This window comes from Haplochromis burtoni, unplaced genomic scaffold, assembly GCF_018398535.1.
Source record: "Haplochromis burtoni strain Fernald_Lab_line unplaced genomic scaffold, NCSU_Asbu1 Contig_24, whole genome shotgun sequence".
Taxonomy (NCBI): Eukaryota; Metazoa; Chordata; class Actinopteri; order Cichliformes; family Cichlidae; genus Haplochromis; species Haplochromis burtoni.
In genome coordinates, this window is record NW_024582385.1 from 638,114 (window position 1) to 662,479 (window position 24,366).

General features: G+C 41.0%; 1 protein-coding gene across 1 annotated transcript; it reads left to right on the forward strand.

Moving 5' to 3' along the window:
* The first annotated feature begins 9,110 nt into the window (after positions 1-9,110).
* On the forward strand, positions 9,111-10,854 carry bhlha9 (basic helix-loop-helix family, member a9). The gene has a single exon (XM_005936006.3). The coding sequence runs from the start codon at positions 9,374-9,376 to the stop codon at positions 10,229-10,231; it is 858 nt and encodes a 285-aa protein (XP_005936068.1). The 5' UTR covers positions 9,111-9,373; the 3' UTR covers positions 10,232-10,854.
* Positions 10,855-24,366: the final 13,512 nt, after the last annotated feature.

Genomic DNA, 24,366 nt, shown 5'->3' on the forward strand with positions numbered 1-24,366 from the left:
GCTACTCTCAGCGTCAAAAGACTCCACCTAAAGAAACTTCAAAATTATTTTTAAAAAACTAACGTTGGCCTACTGTAACTACCTTGCTTTAGTTGTGGCAGCTACCTGAGTTATGTGCCACTTCAGTATCTTCAATGTACTATTGCTGGGTGATTTATTAAAATTACTGAAGGTTGCATTACACCTGCTAGCTGCAAATAATCATGTGCAGTTCCTTAAAGTAGACAGAAAGAAAACATATTACTAACAGAGAAATAGTTTTCTATACGAGATCACTGCGAAAAGTGCAGCCTTACCTAATGTCCACCCTACTGTTACTCATTTATATTAAGATTTTAAAATCTAGTTGGTACTGCTTTCAGAACTACACATGACTGTTTGCAGCTAGCAGGTTGTTAATGCTATCCATCAAGTCTAACAGCACCTCAGCTAACACCAGCTAACAATATTAGCTTGGTAATAGTAATAAATCACACAGCAATAGTACATTACATAGTTGTAAAAAGCATGACAATATATCAAGTAATCCAACGTATTCAGAATACGTTACAAATTACATTTTGAGCCATATATTCTGTAATCTGTAGTGGAATAAATTTAAAAATGTCATCTTCCCAACACTGCATAACTGTGTATTTTTAAAACTTTATATATACTGTATATTCTGTGTGTTTATTATCTCACTCTTATTGCCTGTTTATGCACTGTCCTTATCTTCAACGTCATGCTGCTCTGTTGTATCTTAATTGCCCCTTGGGGATAAAAAAAAAAGTCTTTCTGATTCTGGTACAACTCATTATAAACCTTTTCTTCTGTCCTCTCATCTCTTTGGTATACACGTTGCATCCTAACACTCCTGCCTACTTTCTTCATTTCCCTAACTCTTCACTTCTTTGTTGACTTCTGCCTTCGCATACTTTCATACTTTTGTACTTCCAATGCCACCATCAAGTCTCTTCTTTTCTGTCTTCTTTTCCCTGTCCAAAGGATACACCAAACACTTTGGCTGTTTCTGTCACCACCACAGTTCTATCTCATCTGGTAACTCTTCCTTACCATCCGCAATCTGTCTCAACTCTTACCTGAACTCTAAGCAACAGTCTTCTACGGGTTTTCTTCCGGCACCCTATATAGTAACAGCATTAGAGACAGTCATTGTTAACCCAATCCAGTATGGAAATCATATTGTTTGTGATTCACATGTTTGATTTAGCTTTTAGTTTTTTCACCCATCTGATGCAACCCTCCCATTTCATCTGGGCTTGGGACAGGCAGTAGAAGTACACTGGCTTGCGCCCCCTCATCACTGGGTTGATTATGATTCATACTATCAGTCTGGTGAATTCAACTATGCTCTCTGCGAACTCTTATCCAAGTCTTGTAAAGTTCAACTCGCTAGCTATAGCAATGCTCTGTGGTCAGAGAGCCTCACTTTAACTGCTGTGGGTTGTGTGGGAACTATCCTTCAGACTCTTAACTTTGACCACATGTTCCAACACTCCAAGTGGACCCTATAATGATAACCCAGCATAATGACTGACTTCTTGTTAGAAGGAATGCTCTATGAACATACGCCGCTGCTTTTTCTTTCTTTTCTTTTTTTTAAAAACCTGGAATCTTTGTTGTGTGCAAAAAAAACTACTAATACTAAGGAACATGAATCACGGTTAAGTGTAGAGTTTAGTGTCTTCTGCCCTGGAAAGTAACATTTTTTGTAGCAATTTATGTAATTTGTATTACAGCTCCATTTCAAATGCAGTTGGCATGCTGCATAAAACATAAACTGAGCAAACTGAAGGGTAAAATCAGGTCAAATCTTTATTTCATTGAAAACAGTATAAAGAAATGGATGAATTTGCTGTGATTTCCAGACCTGTAGACCAGGGGCCTGCGCTAATAACAGACAAAATTCAATAGTAGAAATCACTGCATGAGCTCGGGAACACTGCTGAAAACTATAATGGACTGTTGTGAAGTGGTTAGTATCACTTGTTTTGACATATCCAAATTTGAAAATGACTCTGGAAATCATAGACGATGTGTTTAATAGGCTAAAGAGGAGAGTCAGCATTAGCACACAGTTCAGTCATTCATTCATGATGGAAATGCACACTTGTGTGTACTGCACGAATAACTTCTACATCCGCCAAGGTCCCATTATTGCTGAGCAATGTATGCAGGCTTTGAAGTAAGGCTTTCAGCAAGACAATGCCTGCCAAACAAAACACTGCAGATATTTCACCAGCATGGCAGAAGAGTGAAAGATTCCTGGTCCAGACCTGACAACAGTTTGCACATATGAAATATGTGACAAAGAACGTATCGTACTGTTGAGCAGCTGAAATCTTAAAGCAAGCAAAAACAGCAAATTAGTCTCCTCGGCTCAAAAACACTTAAGAGTGTGTTTCAAAGAAGCAGCAACTCAACATGCAGCCGACTTTCAAATGAAAATAAGTTAGCAGAACAAAAAATCCAGTGATTTCATTGCATTGTGTTTTTTAATCAGTGTTTTACACTGAGGCCGGTGATTCATATCATGATTCAAGGAAAAGGGGAGGAAGTGTTCCTACATTCCTGTGCGAAGGAAACTGTTAGACATGTCATGACATCAGTACTGACAGATCTGCAAGGTTTTGTTACATGACATAAATCACTGAGGGAAGGTTATAGAAATGTTCTGCTTATGGCTAAATTAGAGAGTGCATGTTTTTTAGTGGCCCAAACATTACACGTGCTGGCATGGCAACCAGCCTGCCTTTCTGACCCGACTCTAACAAAAACAACTCAATCGGCTGCTGCTCGTATCTCAGAGGCAGGCCAAACACTTGATCACGTATATATCTGGACGATGATAACTAAGTAAGTAACTGCTCAGATCTTTCACTCATTTTTCAGCTGTTATGAATAACTGCACTGAAAAGTGATGACAACATATTTATTAACCCCGGTTACTACGCACCCTTCTCGATAAGCAACCTTCTACTTTACGAGTGTTATTTTTCCGCCTCATAAATCAAAACACTTTCAAGTTTTGAGAGAGAGATAAACCACTGGAAACGTCTCTAATGTTGCAGAGTAAACTTCAACATGCCTCTATGATTAATAGCCAACACTGTGACAGATATCCAGTGAATAACACTTTCAATGGTGAGCTGTGCGTGCTGAAATACGCAGAACCCGAACCCGTTTCAACCCGACGACTAAGATTTTATAGCAGACGTGTATGCTGAAAGGGATTACCGCACCCCATTACACGTAACTGCCAGTAATTTCAGACAGAGTGATTCACAATTGTTGTGTCATTTGGTTTACTGTTTTTAACATATGTGAAAAAAGTCTTTAGTGCAGGCCCCCGTCTCATCACATCAGCAAAGGATGTGTGTTTCACGCAGGTATGTTTCTTCAGCGTGTGCCGACAGATTATACCACAGGTCAGGCTGAAGCTCGGACTACAGACGTCAGGTCTCACTTTGTGACTCTAAGCAGGCTGATCATCTCCTTTTGCAAGGGGCAAAAATGACAAAGATATACTGATCGGCACATAAATAAATACATATTAAAATTAGTTAACCAATTAATTTAGTTAAAAAAAAAACAATTTCTCACTTTCTTTTTAGCTCCAGTTGCAAGTTGCTTTGAAATGAAGATTTTACATATAAAATATATACAGAGAAATCAAAAAAGTGAGCTGCTGGTTTTCATGTTGTGCAGCTGCACAACGTTAAAACTATTGAGAAGTGAGGTGAATAATATTGGTCTCTTTGCTACAATGTGCTGTTCTTCTGGAAAACCTGACTTCTTATCCTTCACGTGCATGTTACTTTGCTATGTTCCTCCCATCTAAAATGTATTGTTAAAACCAATAAAACCCACAATATGCTTGGATTATGACTTATGTTACTTGGTTATTTTGTGTTTAAAGTGTAATAAGATGTTACTGCAAAGGATAAGTTGATAGGCTTGTATTTCTGGTACAGTTACTTAAAATTAATGTTTCCAATTTCTAATATTTCCAAAGGATTGCAGCGTTTTTGCAATAAAGGGGAGTAGTGTGTGGCAAATGAAATTACTGCCACGAATGACCACAGATTGGCAGTATACAGCTGATCACACTGATTTTTAGACAAATGAAGAAAAGAAAGAAGTTGTGGTGTGAGAAATAGCGGAGGGGCCGAGATAACCACAAAGTTATTATCTGAGAGGAGGCTTTTTATTGAGGTGAGAAAATTCTGTGGCAGACACCAAAAACATACATTAACATACCACTGCAAAGCCAAGGTTAGCGAGCCTGGACTTTACTCACTTATTACCCCTAACTATCCCTTAGGAAATATACATCTATAATGTTTGGCACACAGACCTCTAATAACAAACGGCTAACAACCAGTCATTATGGGGGTTTGAGCGAGAGATTTACAAATCTTAGGTTCAGCAGCGTTGGACTGGTTCCCCCTGCTTGAAAATTGTTATTCTGTCAAGGGCACGGCGAGCTGCGTGATAAAATCTTGTGATTTATTCTCGGTGGCTGATAATTACTGGTGTCTTGTCACCTGTCAAAAATGAATGGACGGGGAGAGTCCGAGGCTGTAGTCTTCATGCTCTTTACACCACAGCAGTAAATCTGACATGTTTGTGAAGCCATAAATCAATGCCTGCGATAAAGCCTGTGCGCTTCATGGAGCTGAGCAGCAATGGGCTGCACTTTTCAAACCATTTAAGCTATGGAGGTATGCAGGGTTATTTGAAAGGTGTGGTAAGTACAGTGGTTTAAGTGGTTACTTTATAACTTCACAGGAATGGTCAACTGCAAACCAAGGCAGAAAAAAGTTTGCAAAGTTACAAGTTTGCTGTGCAAAAATCTTAGGAGTGAAAAATCTTAAGATCTATGCTGTTAAAACAAGTAAGTGAGAAGGATTTTTTTTAATGAAGCATGGACATATGAATTGCAAACTATAGATAAAAACGTCGATGTATGCAAACTATACAAAGAAAAGCACCTGAACTTCTTTAAGTTGCTGTCCAGACGTGTTTCTTTCCAAGCTCTTAGACTACGATGACCTGGATGACTGAGAACTTTCACAGACACAGTCACAGTGTGGGCACATTATAAAGTAACACAGTCTGTAATACAGTAATTTACACCACAGCTCCTAGTACGTCTGTATCCATATTACTGTTCACATTGATAGGTGGCACATACTGTATGCTTCTTCCCTGTTATTAAAATGATTTGTGGTGATACGTGAGATTTAACATTATATTGTTAACTGGCAATCATGTATGTATATTCCAAAGTAACCAGTGATTTAGCCCTTTAACAGATGGTAGTGGATGTATTTGTGTAAGTTGGCTTTAAAGTCCTCAAAGAAAATGCATTCTTATTTTCCACATACTTAACTTAAAATGGGTTTTAAAAATGTCTGTTTCACTTGTTTTTAGCAAATTGTGCAGAAAAAATGTAATCAAGGTATGAAAAAACTTTTTCCATGTTACCGTACATGTATGTATTCAGTTATATTCAGTTAAAAAACATAGGAACCAAACATAACCCAGGTGAATAGAAAATACTGTTTTAAATGATATTTTAATTAATATTTTGATATTAGATGACCTCTAAGTTGCTACTTCTGAATAAAGACAAAACTGAGGTTATTGTGTTTTGCCCTAAAAATTTTAAAAACATGGTGTCTGATCAGATAGTTATTTTAGATTATATTACCTTGGCCTCTGTGAGGAATCAGGACCAGGATATTTTTTTCAGTGTGCACATTCAACAAATATGCAGGACTGCCGTCTTGCATATCTGCAAAAGCTCTAAAACTAGGAACATCCTTAGAGTAATGCTGAAAAATTAGTTCATGCATTTATTACTTCTAGGCTCCACTATTGTAATTCATTTTCATCAGGTTGTTCTAAACGTTCCTTAAAAAGCCCTCCGTTGATCCATATTGCTCCAGTGAGAGTACTGGTTGGGCTAGAAAGACAGAGCACATTTCTCCCTCATTTGCTTCTGTTCACTGATTCTGTGTTAAATCCAGAATTGAATTTGGAATCCTTCTGCTCACATAAAATGTCTTGAATAATCAGGCTCCATCATATATTAAATACCTCATAGTACCATAGTGTCCCAGTGGAGCTCTTAGCTCTCAGACTGCCGGCTTACTTGTGGAACAGGCTCCCAGTTTGGATTTGGGAGACATACACTCTCTCCATGTCTGGAATTAGACTTTAAACCTTGCTTTTGATAAAGCTCATAGTTAGTGCTGGATCAGGTGACCCTGCACCATCCCTTAGCTATGCTGCAATAGGGGTAAGCTGCTGGGGGCAGTGTTTCTTCTTCACCCACCTCTCACTATGTGTCACTGTCACTATTATACCACTAATAATTTTAAAATCTAGCTCTCTGCCCTCAATGTTTTCGTCCTATTTCCCTCTGCGCTCTTCTCTTTTACTTCATCTTCAACCGGCCATGGCAGACAACCACCCCTCCCCGAGCATGGTTACGCTGGTTTCTTCCTGTTAAAAGGACGTTTTTCCTTCTTACCATCACCAAGTCCTTTCTCATAGGCGGGTCGTCTGATTGTTGGAGTTCCCTGTCTATGTAAAGCAGGGGTGTCAAACTCCAGGCCTCGAGGGCTGGTGTCTTGCAGGTTTTAGATCTCACCCTGGGTCAACACACCTGAAACAAATGACTAGGTCATTACTAGACCTTTGGAGAACTTCAAAACATGTTGAGGTGGTAATTTAGCGATTTAAATCAGCTGTGTTGGATCAAGGACACGTCTAAAACCTGCAGGACACCGGCACTCGAGGCCTGGAGTTTGACACCTGTGATGTAAAGGAAATTTATGTGGGGAAAAAATGTATCAAAACCTACCTGACTGTATGTGACAAAGTCATTTCCAAGTCTGGAAAGTCTGGATCTGATTGATATCCTCTGGCATGACCTTAAATATGTTTTTTCTGCTCAAAAACCTTCCAGTGTATCTGAATTAAGACAATTCTGCAAAGAAGAGTGGGCCAAAACTGAAAGACTCACTAATGAAAAGTCACTTCCAATGATCACATAAACGCTTGACTCTATTCCTCCTGCCAAGGATATCACAACCAAGTACTGGGTTTAGGAGCAAAGGGTTTGGGTCACTTTCTTTCCCTTAATAAATCACATTTTCATTCTAAAACTGCCTTTTGGGTTATCTTTGTCAAATATTAAAATTTATTTGGCAATCTGAAGTAAAATAAATCAAGAAGGGGCAAATGCTTTTTTACAGCACTATAATTAGATGTCCTTCTTCTGTGTGTGTAATGTTTTTAAAGGTTGCTACCTCAGAGCTTCGCAGTGACCTTCAGTTCAGTGTTTTGCTACTAGAGTCTATTCTTTACTTGGCTCAAAGCTTAACTATGACCTTACTATCCACTCTAAAATCTGACATAAAGAAAGAAGTGAAAGGAAAACAGGAAATCTGCAGTACTCCTCAGCACTGATTGCCAAGGTCTCTGTTACTATGTTGGAGGAATGGAGTACTATTCTTTCAAAGGATTTTCTTTTATTTGGTATCTAGTACACTTAAAATCAGACAGCGTAAAAATGAGAAATGCCAAGTATTCACTGAGCCTTCATGTCCGGTGGATGGAACAACACCACTGATGATAGAAATGTTTCATCACAGCATAACTGTGAATAACTGTATTGTATTAATTTGCAGTGAGGGAACATCCACCCCTTTGAACATACAAGCATATATGTTCTTTATTTAAATACTCAGGAAAGAAAAACAAGAGAAACGAGACACAAAGCGCTGTCTTTGTCCATTACCGCGAACAATAAATCATACATTATAATCATTTTGCAAACTGCAGTAAGATTTCCGTATTTAATATTAAACTGCATTACAACATTGCATCTGACTTTAAATGGATCCCCATCTCCACTTGCAAAAGACTGAAAGATCGATAGCCTAAGCCGGCACCAATTGCAGGTTCTGATTGTAAAATATTTGCCCCCTTTTTTCCCTCTGTCTTTGAAGTCTCAGGCTCGCTCTGCTCTTGTCCTCCAGTGCTGCCCAGGCCTGATTTATGAGGACAAGTTCCAGGGAAGCTACTCTAAATTACATGGCCCTTAAGCCTGAGCAGTGAGATACAGAGAGAAGGAGAATCGCCACTCCAGAGACGGCTAATTGCAAGCTTGAATCTAACCCAAGGTAGATAAGAAGGTTGCTTACTTCCCAGGCTTGACACATGGGGAAGCGCATATAACAGGTAAATGTGCAATTTGTCATGAAGATCTGTGGGACTAATTTGATAGAAGATGTATTTAAATGAATAATGAATATGCCTTCATTAGTAAATAATGTAAAATTACATATTGTACAGGGCAGAGAAAGAAGTCATTGTGGGGAACAATCAGACTGAGCGTGCTGTTGTTTGTAAAGGTGAAAGACAGAGTGACCGAAGGCCTGTGATTAAAGAAAAGTGAATTACAGCTGAATGAAATGAGCCAAGATGTTGATATTGAACTAATTAAATAAAGTAAAAATAAAAACTAGACTCTTGAAAACATTTTTAACCAACTGAAATGATTTTGCGACCATTTATTGTCAGTAAGTTCGTTATTTCTTAGTTCGGTAAAATTTTATGACAGTTTGTCTGATGAGGCATCGATAGATGTGCTTATTGAGACGCTGCATGTCTACAAGACTGTGAGTCAACTGTTCTCACAAAGTTTTATTGGACTAATTTTCCTAAATCTGACATATGCTCCATAAAAGTGTAAGTAATACTGAAACTGGTAGAAACTAAGACAAAGTTAAAACGTTTCAAACTGTAAAACTTAAACTAAACTGCCTTGAAAACAAAAGGAAATAAAAAACAATCAGAAAATGGAAAACTATAATAACTGTGGTATGAAGCAAACTGGCATTTCCAAAGTGCAGCATTTTGCTTTTATTTTACAATGAAGTGTTGAAACTCTCCTGTGAGGGAGAGTCAGAGTAGAAGGAGGAGGACGTGTCAGTGCCATTTGCCTTGAGGGTGCCCATAAACCTGAAGAGGGAGAGAGAGTGCATCATTCTTTACAGGTGAGTGTACCATGTGACCTCAAGATCTTTAAAAAGCAGGTAAACCTGTCTTGTTGCACAAGTTATCACACAGCACCAGGGGACTCAGAGCAGGAGAATACACGGGCTGTCGGCACAGCAGCAAACACCGACAGCCCCACAAAAGAAGCCGAGGCACATCAGCGAGCGTGCGGCGGAGTGCTGGAACCCTGCACTCACAGCTCCTCGTGCAAACCACATCTAGGATTTTCACTGAAATTGCACTACAGGAAGGAAGATTTTACGTTGTCTCATCTGGTGCGCGCACTACCGACACAATGAGCTGCAGCAGCGTTGCGAGCTCCGAGTTCTCTGAGGAAGAGCTTGAACTTGGCGGTCTGGTCCAATGCGAAGATGAAGGAAGTCCCAAGCCATCATTCCAAGACGAGAGTTCAACCAGCAGCCCAAGCGAAGCAGAGGAAGGCCAAACCAAGAAGCGCAACCGACCGGTTCGCTCAAAAGCTCGAAGAATGGCCGCTAATGTCCGCGAGCGAAAACGCATTATGGACTACAACCAGGCGTTCAATGCCCTCCGCGTTGCCCTGAACCATGACCTCAGTGGCAAACGGCTGTCCAAGATTGCCACACTACAGCGAGCCATCAACCGCATCTCTGCTCTCTCAGTATTCCTGAGCTCTCATCCACCCAGTAAGCCCTGCGCCCACCGTGAGTGCAACAGGTCATCAGTGGGACCGGCAGCGATGGGGGCGTCACGGCTTGAGCAGACGAGGTTAACAGTTCCTTGTCCGGAGCATCAGAGCTACGTCCCCTGGCACGCATCCGTCTCTCAACAGATGCAGCCACAGCCAGCGCCTCACATGCACAGACCTCATGCCTACATAGACAACACAGTGCCATCATGTCCCCCATCACCACACTACCCTTGTTATCCCACCGAGGGACAGTTTTATGCCTCGCACAGACACTGTGGCACCCCCTGTGATCTTCCACCCAGCCCTCTGAGATACCCTCAGGTGGATGAGGGGTTGGGATACCAGCCGGGGATGTGGGCCTCCTGCACTCAGGGATACATGGACACCTTTGCAGAGCCATCTGCTACTCTGGGACTTCCATGGCAGGTGAGCTACCTGCAGGAGCCGGAGAGCAGCTTCCCCCTGTGCTCTGATATACTGTAACAAGCTTCACGAGTACTGTGAAGTCCTGAAAACTGAAGAACCCTGATGGACTTTTTAAGGGTTTGAGGGAGTAACCTTGTGCTCTTACTGTTGCTGTTATTGAAACTTACAGGAAGGCTGTGATTGTAGAGCAAACTACAGTCCTGCAAGCTGAACACAGATAAAGGAGCAATGGCAATCTAGACTGCAGAATGTTACATATGTTAGGTATTTTGTTTTGATGTTGAATTTGAAAATGTTAATTCTAAGGAATGTTTTGCAATCTACAGATGACAACTCACATAATTATATTTTTGCTGTGCTAAATTGTCCCCTTTTTCGGCCTTCTGCAAAGGATGAATTATTGGAGTTGCATTAGTAAATGTAAGGTAATAAAAATGGGTGTGTCGGAAATAAAAACAGACAGACTAGCATAAAAAACAGTGCTATGTAACTATGCATACAGCATGCTAGCTTTCAAGTAGTACAAAGCGCTCTGAAAGAAAATGTGACTAAGATCTGGTTTCAACATTCAACATGCTTATGTATTTATTCTCTGACTTTAAAAAGTACAGTCTGTTTGTGTTGTAAAGACGCTGCTTTTCCTTTGCTTTTTCCAAGCTTGAAAATTAAATGTTTAAAATGATAGATGACTCTTTTTATGGCTCCTTTCATAAGAAAACAGAAAATGCATATGGTTCCCAGGACTACAACACTGCACTAACACAAAGCTTGCATTAAGCGTGTGCATCAGTGTGTGCATGCATGCCTGTGGGAGTGTGTTTGATTATAGCCTAAGGCTGGTAGCCTCTGCCATTCACAGTGTGAGATGACAGAGGTCCTTCACTCAGATGAGAAACGTCCGTACAAGCCCATTCTTGCCATTCTTCTTGGAGGAGAGAACTCACTGTGTTATTTACTTACAGCACAATAAAAACACGAGTAGAAGGCAAGAATGGCGAAGCAACAAAAGCACATAAAAATCAGGCAATACTGGTTGAAAATTGTATGTATTGGCTCTTGAAAAGAATTCACTTCTTATATTGTACCTTTCAGTTCAAACACTGAGAGGTCAGCTGATCTTCTTTGAAATCAGAAACAGCGAATAGTAAACACAAGTCATCCTAGACCGGCTTATATTAGTCAATAACAGCTTTCCCTCCCCTGCTGAGCAACATGTCATGGAAAACAGCTTTAATGTTAGACCATAGGACGAAGCCCACCGACAGATTTATATGGGTTCAGGAAGGAAGAGTGTGCCCCGTCATCAGCAAGGTGAAATCCCCTTTTGGGCTGCACCGGCCTGGAGGTACAGCTGGGTGTGTTCAAGGTTGTTTTTTTTGAACGTCCTGGAGGTCTCCCAACAGGAGCCTCGAGACGCTGCTGAAAATTGGTGGCCTGGGGAGAACTACTGTGGGCTCGGTGGAGAAATAAATGGTGTGGTGCAGCAACAATTAGCAGACAGGAAGGAAAGGGAATGTGGACAAAGAGATGAATGGAGAGTGAAATAATAGGAAGAGGAGGATATAGGTGGTGAGAAAAAGGGGGAGAGTCACTACACTTTGAGCCTGTCGTTCAGCTTCTGTGCAGACGTGAATCACTGGAAAACCTTGAGTCACCAGTGAGAGACGAGTGTGGCTGATAGCACTCGATGACGGCATGTCTCTTCCTCCTCCCTTTCTGGCACAAATGTGGATCTTCGCTTAACTCATTGCAAGGGTCCTACTGGTTTGGGTCCTCAAGAGACTACCAAGAGCTGTACCACAGCTTGTCACTGATCCGTTACAGAATCAAAATCAGAGAAACTCATTATCCACACAGGCAAATAAAAGTGCTGTTCAAAAGAGCGATAATCGAAATAGATTTACAACTTTCCAAAGCCTGGGACAGCACATCTTCTGCTAAGGTCAATGCTTTATCTTGTTATGGGTTCTGTTTTTGTCTGTGTTCATAAAATTTTAGTTTAGTAGCTTTTGTGTTGTCGACAGACAATGGTAACAAAAGTACACAACAAAAAAAACACACAACAAAACTCACAAAAAATCCCCCATAAAATGCTAGCAGCCCCTCAGCCTTCTAATAGATCATATCAATGGTATTAGCACCTGTACTAGTCCAAGACTTTTAGTAGATGCATCTATGGTAAGAATATCTAATTACATTGCCTCGTTATCGATTTATTGCATTCACAAACTTGGGTGTCCACACTGCAGGGTGACGACAATATCCTATCAGTCTTTTACAGCTGAGGGGCAAAAACCTCACAAAACACAAGTGTTTCTGGGGAGACAACTTCATGAAACACCTGCAGAAGTGACAAGCTAACCATGAACGACTAATACCAAACATGTATCTACAGTATTATATGACGAATGCGATAAAAACACACAACATTTGCATCTTTGTCGCTGTGAAATTGTTTGCATGTTTTGGTTTCTGGCACTTCTGTTGCTGTTCTTCAAATGAATGTCTCCTCAAAAACACTTTGTGTGATTTTTGTCCAGGTGATCGTGGCTCAAGAGTTGGGCGTTCGCCTTGTAATCGGAAGGTTGCCGGTTCGAGCCCCGGCTCGGACAGTCTCGGTCGTTGTGTCCTTGGGCAAGACACTTCACCTACCGCCTACTGGTGATGGGCCGATGGCGTGATATGGCAGCCTCGCTTCTGTCAGTCTGCCCCAGGACAGCTGTGGCTACAACTATAGCTTGCCTTCACCTGTGTGTGGATGAGCTGTATACAAATACAGGCCATTTACCATTTGTGTGGATTTTTTTTCTATTCCTACTGTAGGTTTTTATTTTCAACTTCTATTCTGTTTTGTGTGTTTAGCATCAGTTTTCTGTTTGTTTGAATACTCTGAGGAAGTGTTTGTGGATGAAACAGTTAAACATAGAATAAACAGTATAAGTGACCACAGGTTGTGGACTAGTGCTACACATCTTGTGGGAAACAACAGAATCCAACAGACTTTAAATAAAACGTCATAACAAGTTAACATTTCATGTTTACCTGTGACTCACCTGTGCATTTACCTCACTTCTTCACCATGTGAGCCTGTCAGTGATGCATCTTTTTTTAAGACCGCTCCACCTCCGTGATACCTTCTGCTGCCAGACTGATGGAAAGGAAAACAAGCAAACACAGAAGAAATGATGCCAAAACCTGAGGGTGTGTTTGCGTGATATATAGGCATGAGTCAGCCTTCGGAGAGAAGCTACATGTTGATGCTCTACATACTGCGCACACCTCTGCTCCCTGAGCACAAACAGGTGCGCGCACACAAACACAACACACACACGCAGCGCTATGACATCTGCGGAAGTGAAGGTGCCAGAGGACAAGAGAATGTGTATGCCGCCGGCAAGATTTAGGAAAGTCAGTGTAGGTATTGGGCAACATGTTGACACGGTGGTTAGCACCATCTCTGTGTGAAGTTAGCGTATTCTCCGCGTGTCTGTGTGGGTTCTCTTTGGGTATTCAAGAGTCCTCCCACAGTTTTTTCTAAACCAACAAATACTAAAACTTGAAATTTGCCCCTATATATTGTTTTAAAAACTATTTCCGTCAGTCTTCCAAGTTTGGAAAAATATTTTCAGTGAGGTTTTTTCCCCCTCAAAAGTCAGTTACAGTTCAGTTACGTTGTATTCAAATAATGCAAAATCACAGCAACCATCATGTCAAGGGAACTAATATTGTAAGGTAAAGACCCTACACCTACAATAATACAGAGAAAAGCCCAACCATCAGATGATCCCCAGTGAGCAAGCACTTGGTGACAGTGGGAATGAAAAACTCCTTTTTAACAGGAAGAATCCTCCAGCAGAGCCAGGCTCAGGGAGGGGTGGGGCCATCTGCTGTGACTGGATGGGGATGAGGGGAGGGACACGGGACAAAAGCCACTGTGGAAGAGAGGCAGAGATTAATAATAACTAATGAGTCATTGCAGAGAGTGAAAAGAGGTGAGTGAAGAAGAAGTGCATCATGGGAAGCAATTGGAAGTACACCAGTATATTACCAGCTCATGGATAACAGCTGATCAGGGCTGAAACTCTTTGGGCTTAACTACTCTGAGCCCTTCAGGGGTTGAAACTAATCTCATATCCAAACAACACATCAGAACATTTACCTCACCAGTCCAGAGTAAACATACTCACCACTAACACTCGGCGGAGATGGAAACTCCATTTCTCATCAGTGTAGAGGAATAGCTTGTGTCCTCTGTGTGATCTAATTTTTATACCGTCGACCCCGAGCGTCTGCTGAGTCAGAGAGGCTGCACATCTCTCCTGTGCCTTCCCTCAGACTCAGTCTGCCTCACCATGCTCATCAACACTAGTGCTTCAGACTGCTAGACAGCAGTCTTAAGCACAAACAATGTTCCCTCTGATAACACTGGAGACAGATGTCTTGGTCATAGTCCTCTACTCTGGAGCCATCTCCTCCTCTGGCAGGAACTTGATACAGTCACACTAGCTTGGAAACATTGGACATGGTCAGAGCAACTATGTAGAGCTTTTCCCCCCCATTTTCTCCTCCTCCTTCTTTCTCGCCCTGAGGTTATTTTCAACATGAATGACTTGGTGTCTGACCTTACACAGGGCTGTTATGGCCTCTCGCTGCGTCCACTCATGATCTTATCTGCAGACTTCTCATGTAGGATGTTTACCAGAAGTTTTGTGTGTGGTAAAAAACTTGTGAAAGTCACGACCTCTTTAATCTGAGGTTCTGAGCAAGGTCAAAAGTAGTCGAGACTCAGATTATCTGGGGCCCACCACTTCAGCTAAGGGCATCTGAGGGGCAGTTGGAGGGTGTGCACTTTGCTGTGTGTTGTGGTGGGCTATAAAAGAAAGTGCTGATGTGGAGGGGGTCGTGCTTTCTGATGAGTTGGCTTGTTGAACCTCTGGTGTTGGGCTCAGTAATGCACGAGGAGAGTCTGCTAACCCGTTGTGCTAAGGAGAAATACAAAAGATTTATCTGTTTCATTCTTATCCTTCAATACAGATTGTGTTTCAGCACAACCAGGCAAAAACAGTCACAACAGCAATAAACCAGTAAGAGGTAACTGAGGAAGACTGTAACCTCAATTTATTTTCTACTCAGTTTATTAAGGTGAACTCAGACCTGTAATGAAAACTGAGACAATCAAGTCTGGTTTTTTTGTGGTGCCTTTCTTTTCCAAAAGCAAAGAAAAGAAAAGAAAAAAAAAATCAGCATTTCAGAAAAAGAACAACAAATCTCAAACATGGTGGTTGTACTTTGATGGTCTGGGGCAACTTTGGACATAATTGATGAAACCATGAATTCTTCTGTCTAATATCCCATTGAGCCCAGAAGCTCAAGCACACTTGCGCTATGCAGCAGGACAACGAAGTGAATCATACCAACAAGTCCACCTCTGAATAGCTCAAAGAAACAAAAACTAAATAGATGTTTTTCAGTGGCCTAATATAAATAGACTTAAAGCTTATAAAGGTCATTCTGAAACATCTCACAGCATGAACAGATCGTTAGGGGGAGGGAGTGGGACTATGGTCAGACACAGGCCAACGAATCCACAAATGACAGTCAAATGAGGGAGGCGCTTTCTCTGTCATGCCAGTGAGACAAGTGCATTGCACTCCTCTCACAAAATACCTTATAAAATGAGAACCGAATGTGATATTGATGTGCTTTAAAAACTGTGAGCATCCAGACAAGTTGCTCTTCACATGTGTGGATTTTGGTGTGTGTGGTGTTTAAACCGAGGTCAGGAGCTTGAGAAATTAAACAGGGAGTGAATAGAAGAACATGATGCAAATGGCTTCAAGTTAAAAATGTTTACATCTGTAGGCAAGCGTAGCTACATTTTGAGGGTAAAATGAAGGCTGTAGGGTGAAAATTGTGGTCACAGCAGCAGGTTAAAGAGAATTTTTTTCTGCAAGGTTTTCATCCTGTTTCACTCTAGCCTCACTCGAGCTCTCCAATACACATAAATAGGGAGGGATTTGAGAGATTTTTGTCGTGACATTTTTGAAAATAACTGAAAAACCATAGAAGGTACAGTGAAAAACATCTGTTTGTTTTGTAGGCACTGTTGTCCCGGTCAGTTTGGTGTATAACGGTGTCTGTAGGGCAAAAGGTTCTTGAGAAAATTGGCCCAAAGGAAGGAGAGTCACAGCAGACAAGTGAGAGAGGCTGGTTTCTCCATTCAAAGCTTTATACTACTAATAATAAACAAAATAGCCACTGATGATAACATATACTGACTAATGGGGTGGCTGTAGCTCAGGTGGCAGAGCAGGTCAGCCACTAATCAGAAGGTCGGTGGTTCGATCCCGGGCTGCATGCCAAATATGCAAGATACTAACCCCATGTTTGCCTACTGGTGGTGGTCAGAGGGCCCGGTGGCGCCTCGCCACTGTCAGTGCGCCCCAGGGCAGCTGTGGCTACAATGTAGCTTGCCATCACCAGTGTGTGAATGACTGAATGTAGTGTGAAGCGCTTTGGGGTCCTTAGGGACTAGAAAAGCTCTATACAAATGCAGGCCATTTACCATTTAATGAGTCATTGTTGTTCCAAACACTTGATTGCAGTTATGGTAAATGGGCTGATTCTGCTCAAGGTGCTTAACTGTTACCCTGAGCCCATCACATCCACTATGGAAATTATTAATGATCCACATGTTTGATTTGGCAAAGAGTACATGCCCTTTCTGATGCAAATCTCCCCATTTATCCAGGTTTGGGACCGGCACTACAGACACAATGACTTGTTGTCCTGTCACAGCACATTTTAAAAGAAGAAACATATAATTTATTTATAAAGTTCCAAAGAAGAAAAAAGCTGTTGGATTACAAAGACTTCTTTACTATTATTATAAAACCAAATAAAAAGTTAAGCAGTGTTTTCTCACTGGTTTGGAGGAGTTAGCAGTTTCACTTCTGAACACTAGATGGAGGCAAGACAACGATGCTGTGATTTATCCTGTGGCAGGGAAAGAAACCAAGTGCTAGAGTATTTAATAAGTTAAATTAATAACAGCACTGAATATGTTTTGAGTTAAACAAAATAAAGAAAAGTGTCCGAAGAAATAAACCATTTATAGACAATGATCTGTTATGAATGTATTTATTATTGCTGGAAGAAAGCACACAGCTTCAGGTTTATTTTTAAAATGGTCTCATGATCCAACAGCTTATGAGATATGAACAGCATATTTAATGTTACAGCTCAATATGTGGGCAGAAAACTCTGCAGTTCAGGTTCTGTCTGCCACTACCTAATACAGTACAGGAGCAAAGGAGTGTTTGAATGGTTTCCCTTCACATCCGTATTCTAAAGCATTCATTGCTCTGCTGACGCCACACTGATTCTTATCTAAGCAATCTTTACTCCTGTTGGCTAAGAAAGGTGAGCTTATTGATGCCATGTAACCACTGTGTGTGGAAACAGTTTGCTTTTAGGTGCCCTGCTCTCCCCAAAGCTGAATCTCATGTATACTGCAGAGGCCTACAGAGTTCGTGTATATGTAACTACCTCCTTCCTTCCATCTCCTGCTCCACAGCTTGCTTACAGCTGCAAATGCTGTGAGACCGAACTGTACCCACCAGCTTCCAGCAGATTTATCGTGCATCACCACAGACAAACTGACCTTACAACATTTCACATTTAGCCAGCACACGCATGTCATGCAAACATGAAAAAATTAATGGTAATTTTGTAAAGAGCTGCAGTGTAAACCCAAAAAGAGAGAGCAGGCCTGGTTTCATCAGTGCAGCTTGCATTTGTGTGGGTTTGCAAATAATTACTCTGAAGAGCCAAGTTGGACATGTAGTTTGCTTATAATGGTGCCTGTAAATATGAGTATACATAAAGTGTAAGTGACTGTATAATGTGACACCAGAACATGTTGATTGTATTCCATTGAAGTCCACCTTTAGTTAGGTTTAAGGTCAGCAAAGAAGTCTGTTTGTTAGTTTTTGCCAGATTAAACAAGTCTGTTCTAAAGTATCTGTTTTCATGTTGTGCCAAAATATATAATTACTGCATACTTCATAACACTTTTCAATCAGAGTATAGCATCAAGTCTGGGATATTGATCTGGTTTTGCATTTGGTGAGGGTCAGTGTCACTACTCGTAGCATGAGGCAATAGCTGGAGCTTACAGAGATTGCACAGGGAGTCCAACTCCTCCAGGATGGCACATTGATACGTGTCATTGCCAGGACAGTCTTAAGAGCATGGAGGAGATTTTAGGAAACCGACAGTTACTGAGAGCTGCACAGGTCCACAGGATGAGCTCTGCCTGGTGTGAATGTCTCTGACCAAACAATCGCAAACCTGTTGTTCAGCACGACTGGTTTGGTCTTAGGTCTGTGATGGCCTGGGGAGGCATATCCACGGACCTCTACAGGCTAAGCAAGCTAGCCTACATGTCAGTTTTTGCAGGTATCAGGATGAAGTCCTTGGAACCTTTGTCAGACCCAATGCTGGTTCAGTGAGTCCTGGGTTCCTCTGGGTGAATGACAATGCCTGGCCTTATGTGCCAGGAGCATTAGGGAACTTCCTGGAGGATGAAAGAACTGATACCACTGACTCACCCTCACCACAAATGACCTAAATCGAACAGAACATATCTGGGAAATTATGTTTTGGTCCATCTGATGCCAGCAGGTTGCACCTCCGACTCTTCAGGAGCTCAATGATGCTCAGTAATGGGAGAAGATCCCCCAGGATGCCATTTGTATCATTTTGTGGTGCTCTAATGAAATTCTGGCAAAATTCCATTGCTGGAATTCAGTATAGATATTCAACTTTTTAAAAAAAATTGAGATCTGATGTGTTTTTTTCAAATTGTTCCTCCTTTTATTTTATTTTTTTGAGCAGTGTATTTCATGCTGAATATCAGAATACTATTACATGACCAACAGAAAAACGGTTTGAGTTGGAATAATAAAAAAAAGAGGCCATTTGTGCATTCCTGGAGGAAAAAGTGTGTCCCAGGTGCAAAAATACAAATCAAAGGGAAAGAAAAGCTTGAATTTGAGGATTTCTCTCACTGTAATAATCATCACAGAACTGACACTATAAGCTAATGAGCTGCAATACTTCAGAGGCTAGAAACTGTATGTTGAGTGATTAAAGTCACTCTGTCAAATGAATATTTACACACTGAAGCAAAGACTCAGACTGTATATGAGAGGTGCACTTCAGGTGTCACACACCTGGATTCTTTCTAATAGCTTTTAGAGGACTATTCCATTGGTTACAATAAGAAGTCTGGTTGTCCCCTGCTTTCCTCTATGGCCTCAGTAAACCTTTTCCTGGTGTATTCATGGTTTCAGTAGTTAGAATAGAATAGAACAGAATAGAATAGAATAGAATAGAATAGAATAGAATAACCCTTTAATTGTCCCACAAGGGGAAATTTGGTTGTAACAGAAGCAAGAAAAACACAGGACACAGAACAGAAACATACACAATTTATTTTTACATATTTACATCAAGGACAATAGTTACCAATACATCAATTTTCCTGTAGACTCCTGGTGGAGCAACACCACCACGCCAACGGACTCTGTTCTGCGCTGTTCTCTTCAGCTGGGTCCACACCATTCCAGCAGCCTTCACTTTGCTCTCGACAGATCTTCTCCACATCTGTTTGGGTCTCCCCACTTTCCTTTTCTCTTGTGGGTTCCAGTCCAGTGCTTGCCTTGTGATGTTGTCGAGTGGTTTTTGAAGTGTGTGGCCTATCCAGCCCCATTTTCTCTTCTTGATGTCTTGACCGACCGGGTTCTGGCTGGTTCTCTTCCACAGGTCTGTGTTTGAGATTTTCTCAGGCCATCTGATGTTGAGGATGTGTCGCAAGCACTTGTTGATGAAAATCTGTATCTTGCTGGTAGTGGTGTTGGTCACCCGCCACGTCTCGGACTCATACAGGAGGACTGCTTTCACATTGCTGTTGAAGATGCAGATCTTGCTACGCTGAGATAAGGCTTTGGAGTTCCAGATGGGCTGCATGGTGTTAAATGCAAGCTTTGCTTTGTTGATCCGGCTCCTAACGTCTTCATCTGCGCCGCCATCGGTGTTGACTATGCTTCCTAGGTAGACGAAGCGGTTGGTTTCCAACAGGTCTTCTCCCTGTAGCTGCAGTGGATGTTCTTGTCAGTTGTTCAACCGCATCACCTCCGTTTTTCTGACATTGATCTTCAGGCTGGTCTTTTCTACCTCTTCAGCGAGCTGGGTAAGCTTGGACTGTGCATGTTGCTGCTTATGGGACAGAAGGCTGATGTCGTCTGCAAAATCCAGGTCCTCCAGCTGTTTGGTGAGGGTCCACTGGATACCGGTGTTGCTGCCCTCTGTGGTTCTTCTCATGATCCAGTCCATGACGATCAGGAAGGTTGTCGGTGACCAACACATACCGACACATACAGTATTAAGATTAAATTAAATTAAATACAGATAAGAAGCAAACCCAGGTTGTAGTGTGAATCGGTTGATAAAATAGAGCAAGTTACAGCGCCGATGTAAACACCTATAGTTGTTTTGCTGTATTCAACATAACTTTCATCTTTTACAAAATAGTCCCCATTAGAATCAAGGAAGGTAAAGCTGGGAATTCCTGATCCTATTGCATTAGCTGTTTTGTTTTAAAATATATTAAAAGTTGATTTCCTGAGGGTCAGAAGTAATTGGACAGTTGTCTCACAAATGTTATTCCATGAGAAATTAAGCAGACGAAAAATTTGGAGCTGTGTCCAAATGTTCAGCTTGCATTTGGTAGCTTTTCTTTGGAACTCTCACTATAAGGCAAGCTGATGCTATGATTATGCTAAAAACAAAACAAACCTGTCAGATAGCACAAACTTTAGAAGTGGCTATAGATGAAAGGAAGGAATACACTGGCCAGCTCAACAACACAAAAAGGCCTTGAAAACAACAGGAGTCAATCAAAATACAACAGAATTATTCCCATGGTTATGAAAACCAACATTACAATGGTGTACAGGGTTGTACTCTCTGCTCAGATTCAGCAACATGGAATTTAGGGCACTATGCACAAAACTAGCCACCAGTTTGTGCAATAAATGTAGCAAACTCTTTAAATAAAGCTGCAAGTCTGCACTTTAATCACATATTGGCTGTTTGATTTAAAACCCAGCATGATGATATACGGAAAAAAAAGAAAAATGTGTCTATCCAAAAACCTGTGGAGCTAACTGTACAGTATATGCACACTCCAGTAATCAAACACAAATGAAAGGTCTGTTATCATTGGTTTAAAAAGAAAAGGTGTAAAGAGAACACAGGTGACATCTAATGCCTCAAACACAACTGTAGCAGCTGAGCGAGGAGAGCACAAAGGTGTCGCTCTGATGAGATGACACATCTCCTAATCCACTGTGCATAACTTGCTTGGCAGACATCGAGGGTATGGAGACACGGGAACAAGATGAGAGTGGGGGGTGGCAGTGTGTAGCCCTGCAATCAGAGGGGCTATATCTGTAAAAGAGACGAGGTCTTTGGTTTATGAATTTGAAGAAGTAAATAAATAAATAAAGCCTATCTATAATGTAGTTTCTGACTTTAATTTTGCAGCTTTGCCTTTTCAATAAATCCAGCCTCCCTTCATTTGCTGGTACACTACAAGTTGCTTATCTGCTTTGAGATGGAGGAGAGCGTCCAGTCTTCTGTTGATGTACAGCAGGAAATAACCAGGGAATGGGAAATTTAATGACATTTACTATTCCTGCTACTATTGATCTAAAATATCACATAAACACAAACAGAAGAGCACGCTGTGTTAATGTGTTCTCTCTTTATTCAGTGGTGGCAATGTATTTTTATACAGTATGTAAACAACTTTCTATCTCTTCATTCACTCTTTACTTCTTTCTGCCTTCTCCCTTCATCTTGGCCATTGATTCGTCTTTACATTCGGCTCTGAGGACAGTCTGTTCCAATTAAGACTGCATCATAAATGTAAGGAGGGACTCAGACTGTATGAAAAACATCTGGGGCATCTTTCAAAACATTCTGTGTCCAGACTGGAACTCCTTAGATCTCTGTGCCGAGCTCTCTCAGCAAACACCGGAACTGTTTGCAGTATATAAGAAATCTGTTACTCATACCTGTCAGCGATAACGGCTACAGTGGGAAAATTCAATAATCAAACACAAAACTGCATCGGCCCTGAGAGCTCGACGTGCTGCACCAGAAAAAATGCGAATGACAAAAAAACACATTTCAGAAATGGAACATCACATTCACGGAGTTACAAAAACAAACAAACAGGCAGGCAGGTTGACAGACATCCACGAATCTGAAAACGCACATGCTGCAACATCAGCACAAATAAGACTGTGGCTCTGACATTGTTTATTTACCAACATCTCTAAATGTTGGCTTCTGCTTCCTGTATTTGTGCTTCTTGTCTGTATTCAAAGAGACGATTTGTTTATTTGACCAATGACAATCTCATACAACAAAATGAATGATGCCACAGTATGTTCATCATTCTAAATGATTAACACTTTAGCAACTTTGTTAAATAAACAGAGTTAAATAACATGTTTTGAAGCAACGTTCCATTGTTGGACACACAAGTTGTAGATCTGTTTTTGAAAAACAAAAAAACTAAGAAAAAAATGATAAAATAGACAAAAGTTGGCTGAAAACTGGAGTTTGTTTTCACCAAAATTTATTTTTAAAAGACAGCTTGATTGTACTTTTTAAGTAGGGAAAGATCTATGACTGTGTTTTGTATTTTATTTCGATTACAATCAATAAGTGTACAATATCTTTGTACTATCAAGTTATGGTAGTGCAGACTTACCGTATAAGAGCATGCCCATGTTCTACTAACATCTGTACATCAGTCCTGGGATTAACTCTCCATGTTTGAAGGCAAATGTGCTGTGCTCAAAGTTATAAACTGGACATCTCTTAATGATCAAAAAAAAGAAAACATAAACAAACAAACAAATAAATAAAAGCACAGCAGTGCAGCATAGATACATATGTACTGTATGCCATTACAGTTTGGTTTCATTCATATCCATACAATCCCCAAAATGCTGAAGTCACCTTTTCAGCCTTTTACATGCAGCCTCTGCTGTCCACAGAATATTCAGTCCTCTCTGCTCTGACCAAGTTACCCTGGGACCCTAACCCAAGAGGCCTTGGTTACACTGTGACCCGAGCCCTTTTGCTTGCTGTCTTCCCCCATCTCCTTCTCCCTGCCTTCCTCACTCCTCTTTACTTAAAGCTTTCTAACAGAGGGAACACTGTATTAGCTTGTTGTTGTTGTTATCCACACACAGGATATAAACAGTGGAAGCAGCTTCTTTGTCTGAACAATGAAGCCAGAGCAAAAGTGCTAATTCCTAATTTTCCTTCTTCATTTTTCACGATATTCTCCCAAACTGGAGTCTAAGAGCAATAAAGCAGGGTGTGTTTTGAGTCAGCCTATACTTGATAAATTGTTACTGTATCAGGCTTCAGTCAAATTGTTGGTCACCACAATCAACAACCATCCACTTTAAGATAGCACTTCACAACCAGTTGGTGAAGTGGTTATGTCCAGCGTCTATATACAGTCTTTGATATTAACCTTTCAGTTATGCTTGGAGCTCCAAGTCTTTACTGCGCTGACCTGAAGCTGCTGAAGTGAAAAGCGCACATCCTAAAAACAACCTTTCAGTGGTCAGCCCTGAGACTCACAGTGTCATCGACAACAATATGAGCCCTTCAGAAAACATGAATCATTGGGTCAATTAAATTAGAGTATGGTGATTAAACTCAGGATCATGATGTTTTATAACAAATAAGTCAAAGCATGCAGCAACAGATTAATTCCTGCCTTTGTGAGTGGGCGGGGTCATCCCAAATCCTCCATCTTCTGCTTTTTGGTGTCTTCTTCTTGTTATTTGACGACACTCGTCTCTGTTGATTAGATGATTAGTAGCGTAGCTCCGTGAAGGTGTGTTTTTATTGAAAACCATTCAAGTCTCACCATAAAACTTTATGGCGAGACACTGCTGTGTTTTTATTAGCCTAATGATACCACTATAGTCCGTCACAGGCTGGTGGATGATTATTACAGACATTCACAAATTCTCAGCTGCTGTGTTTGAGAGAATTCTACAAAAGCTAAGATGATGTTAGAAGTGTATCCAAAA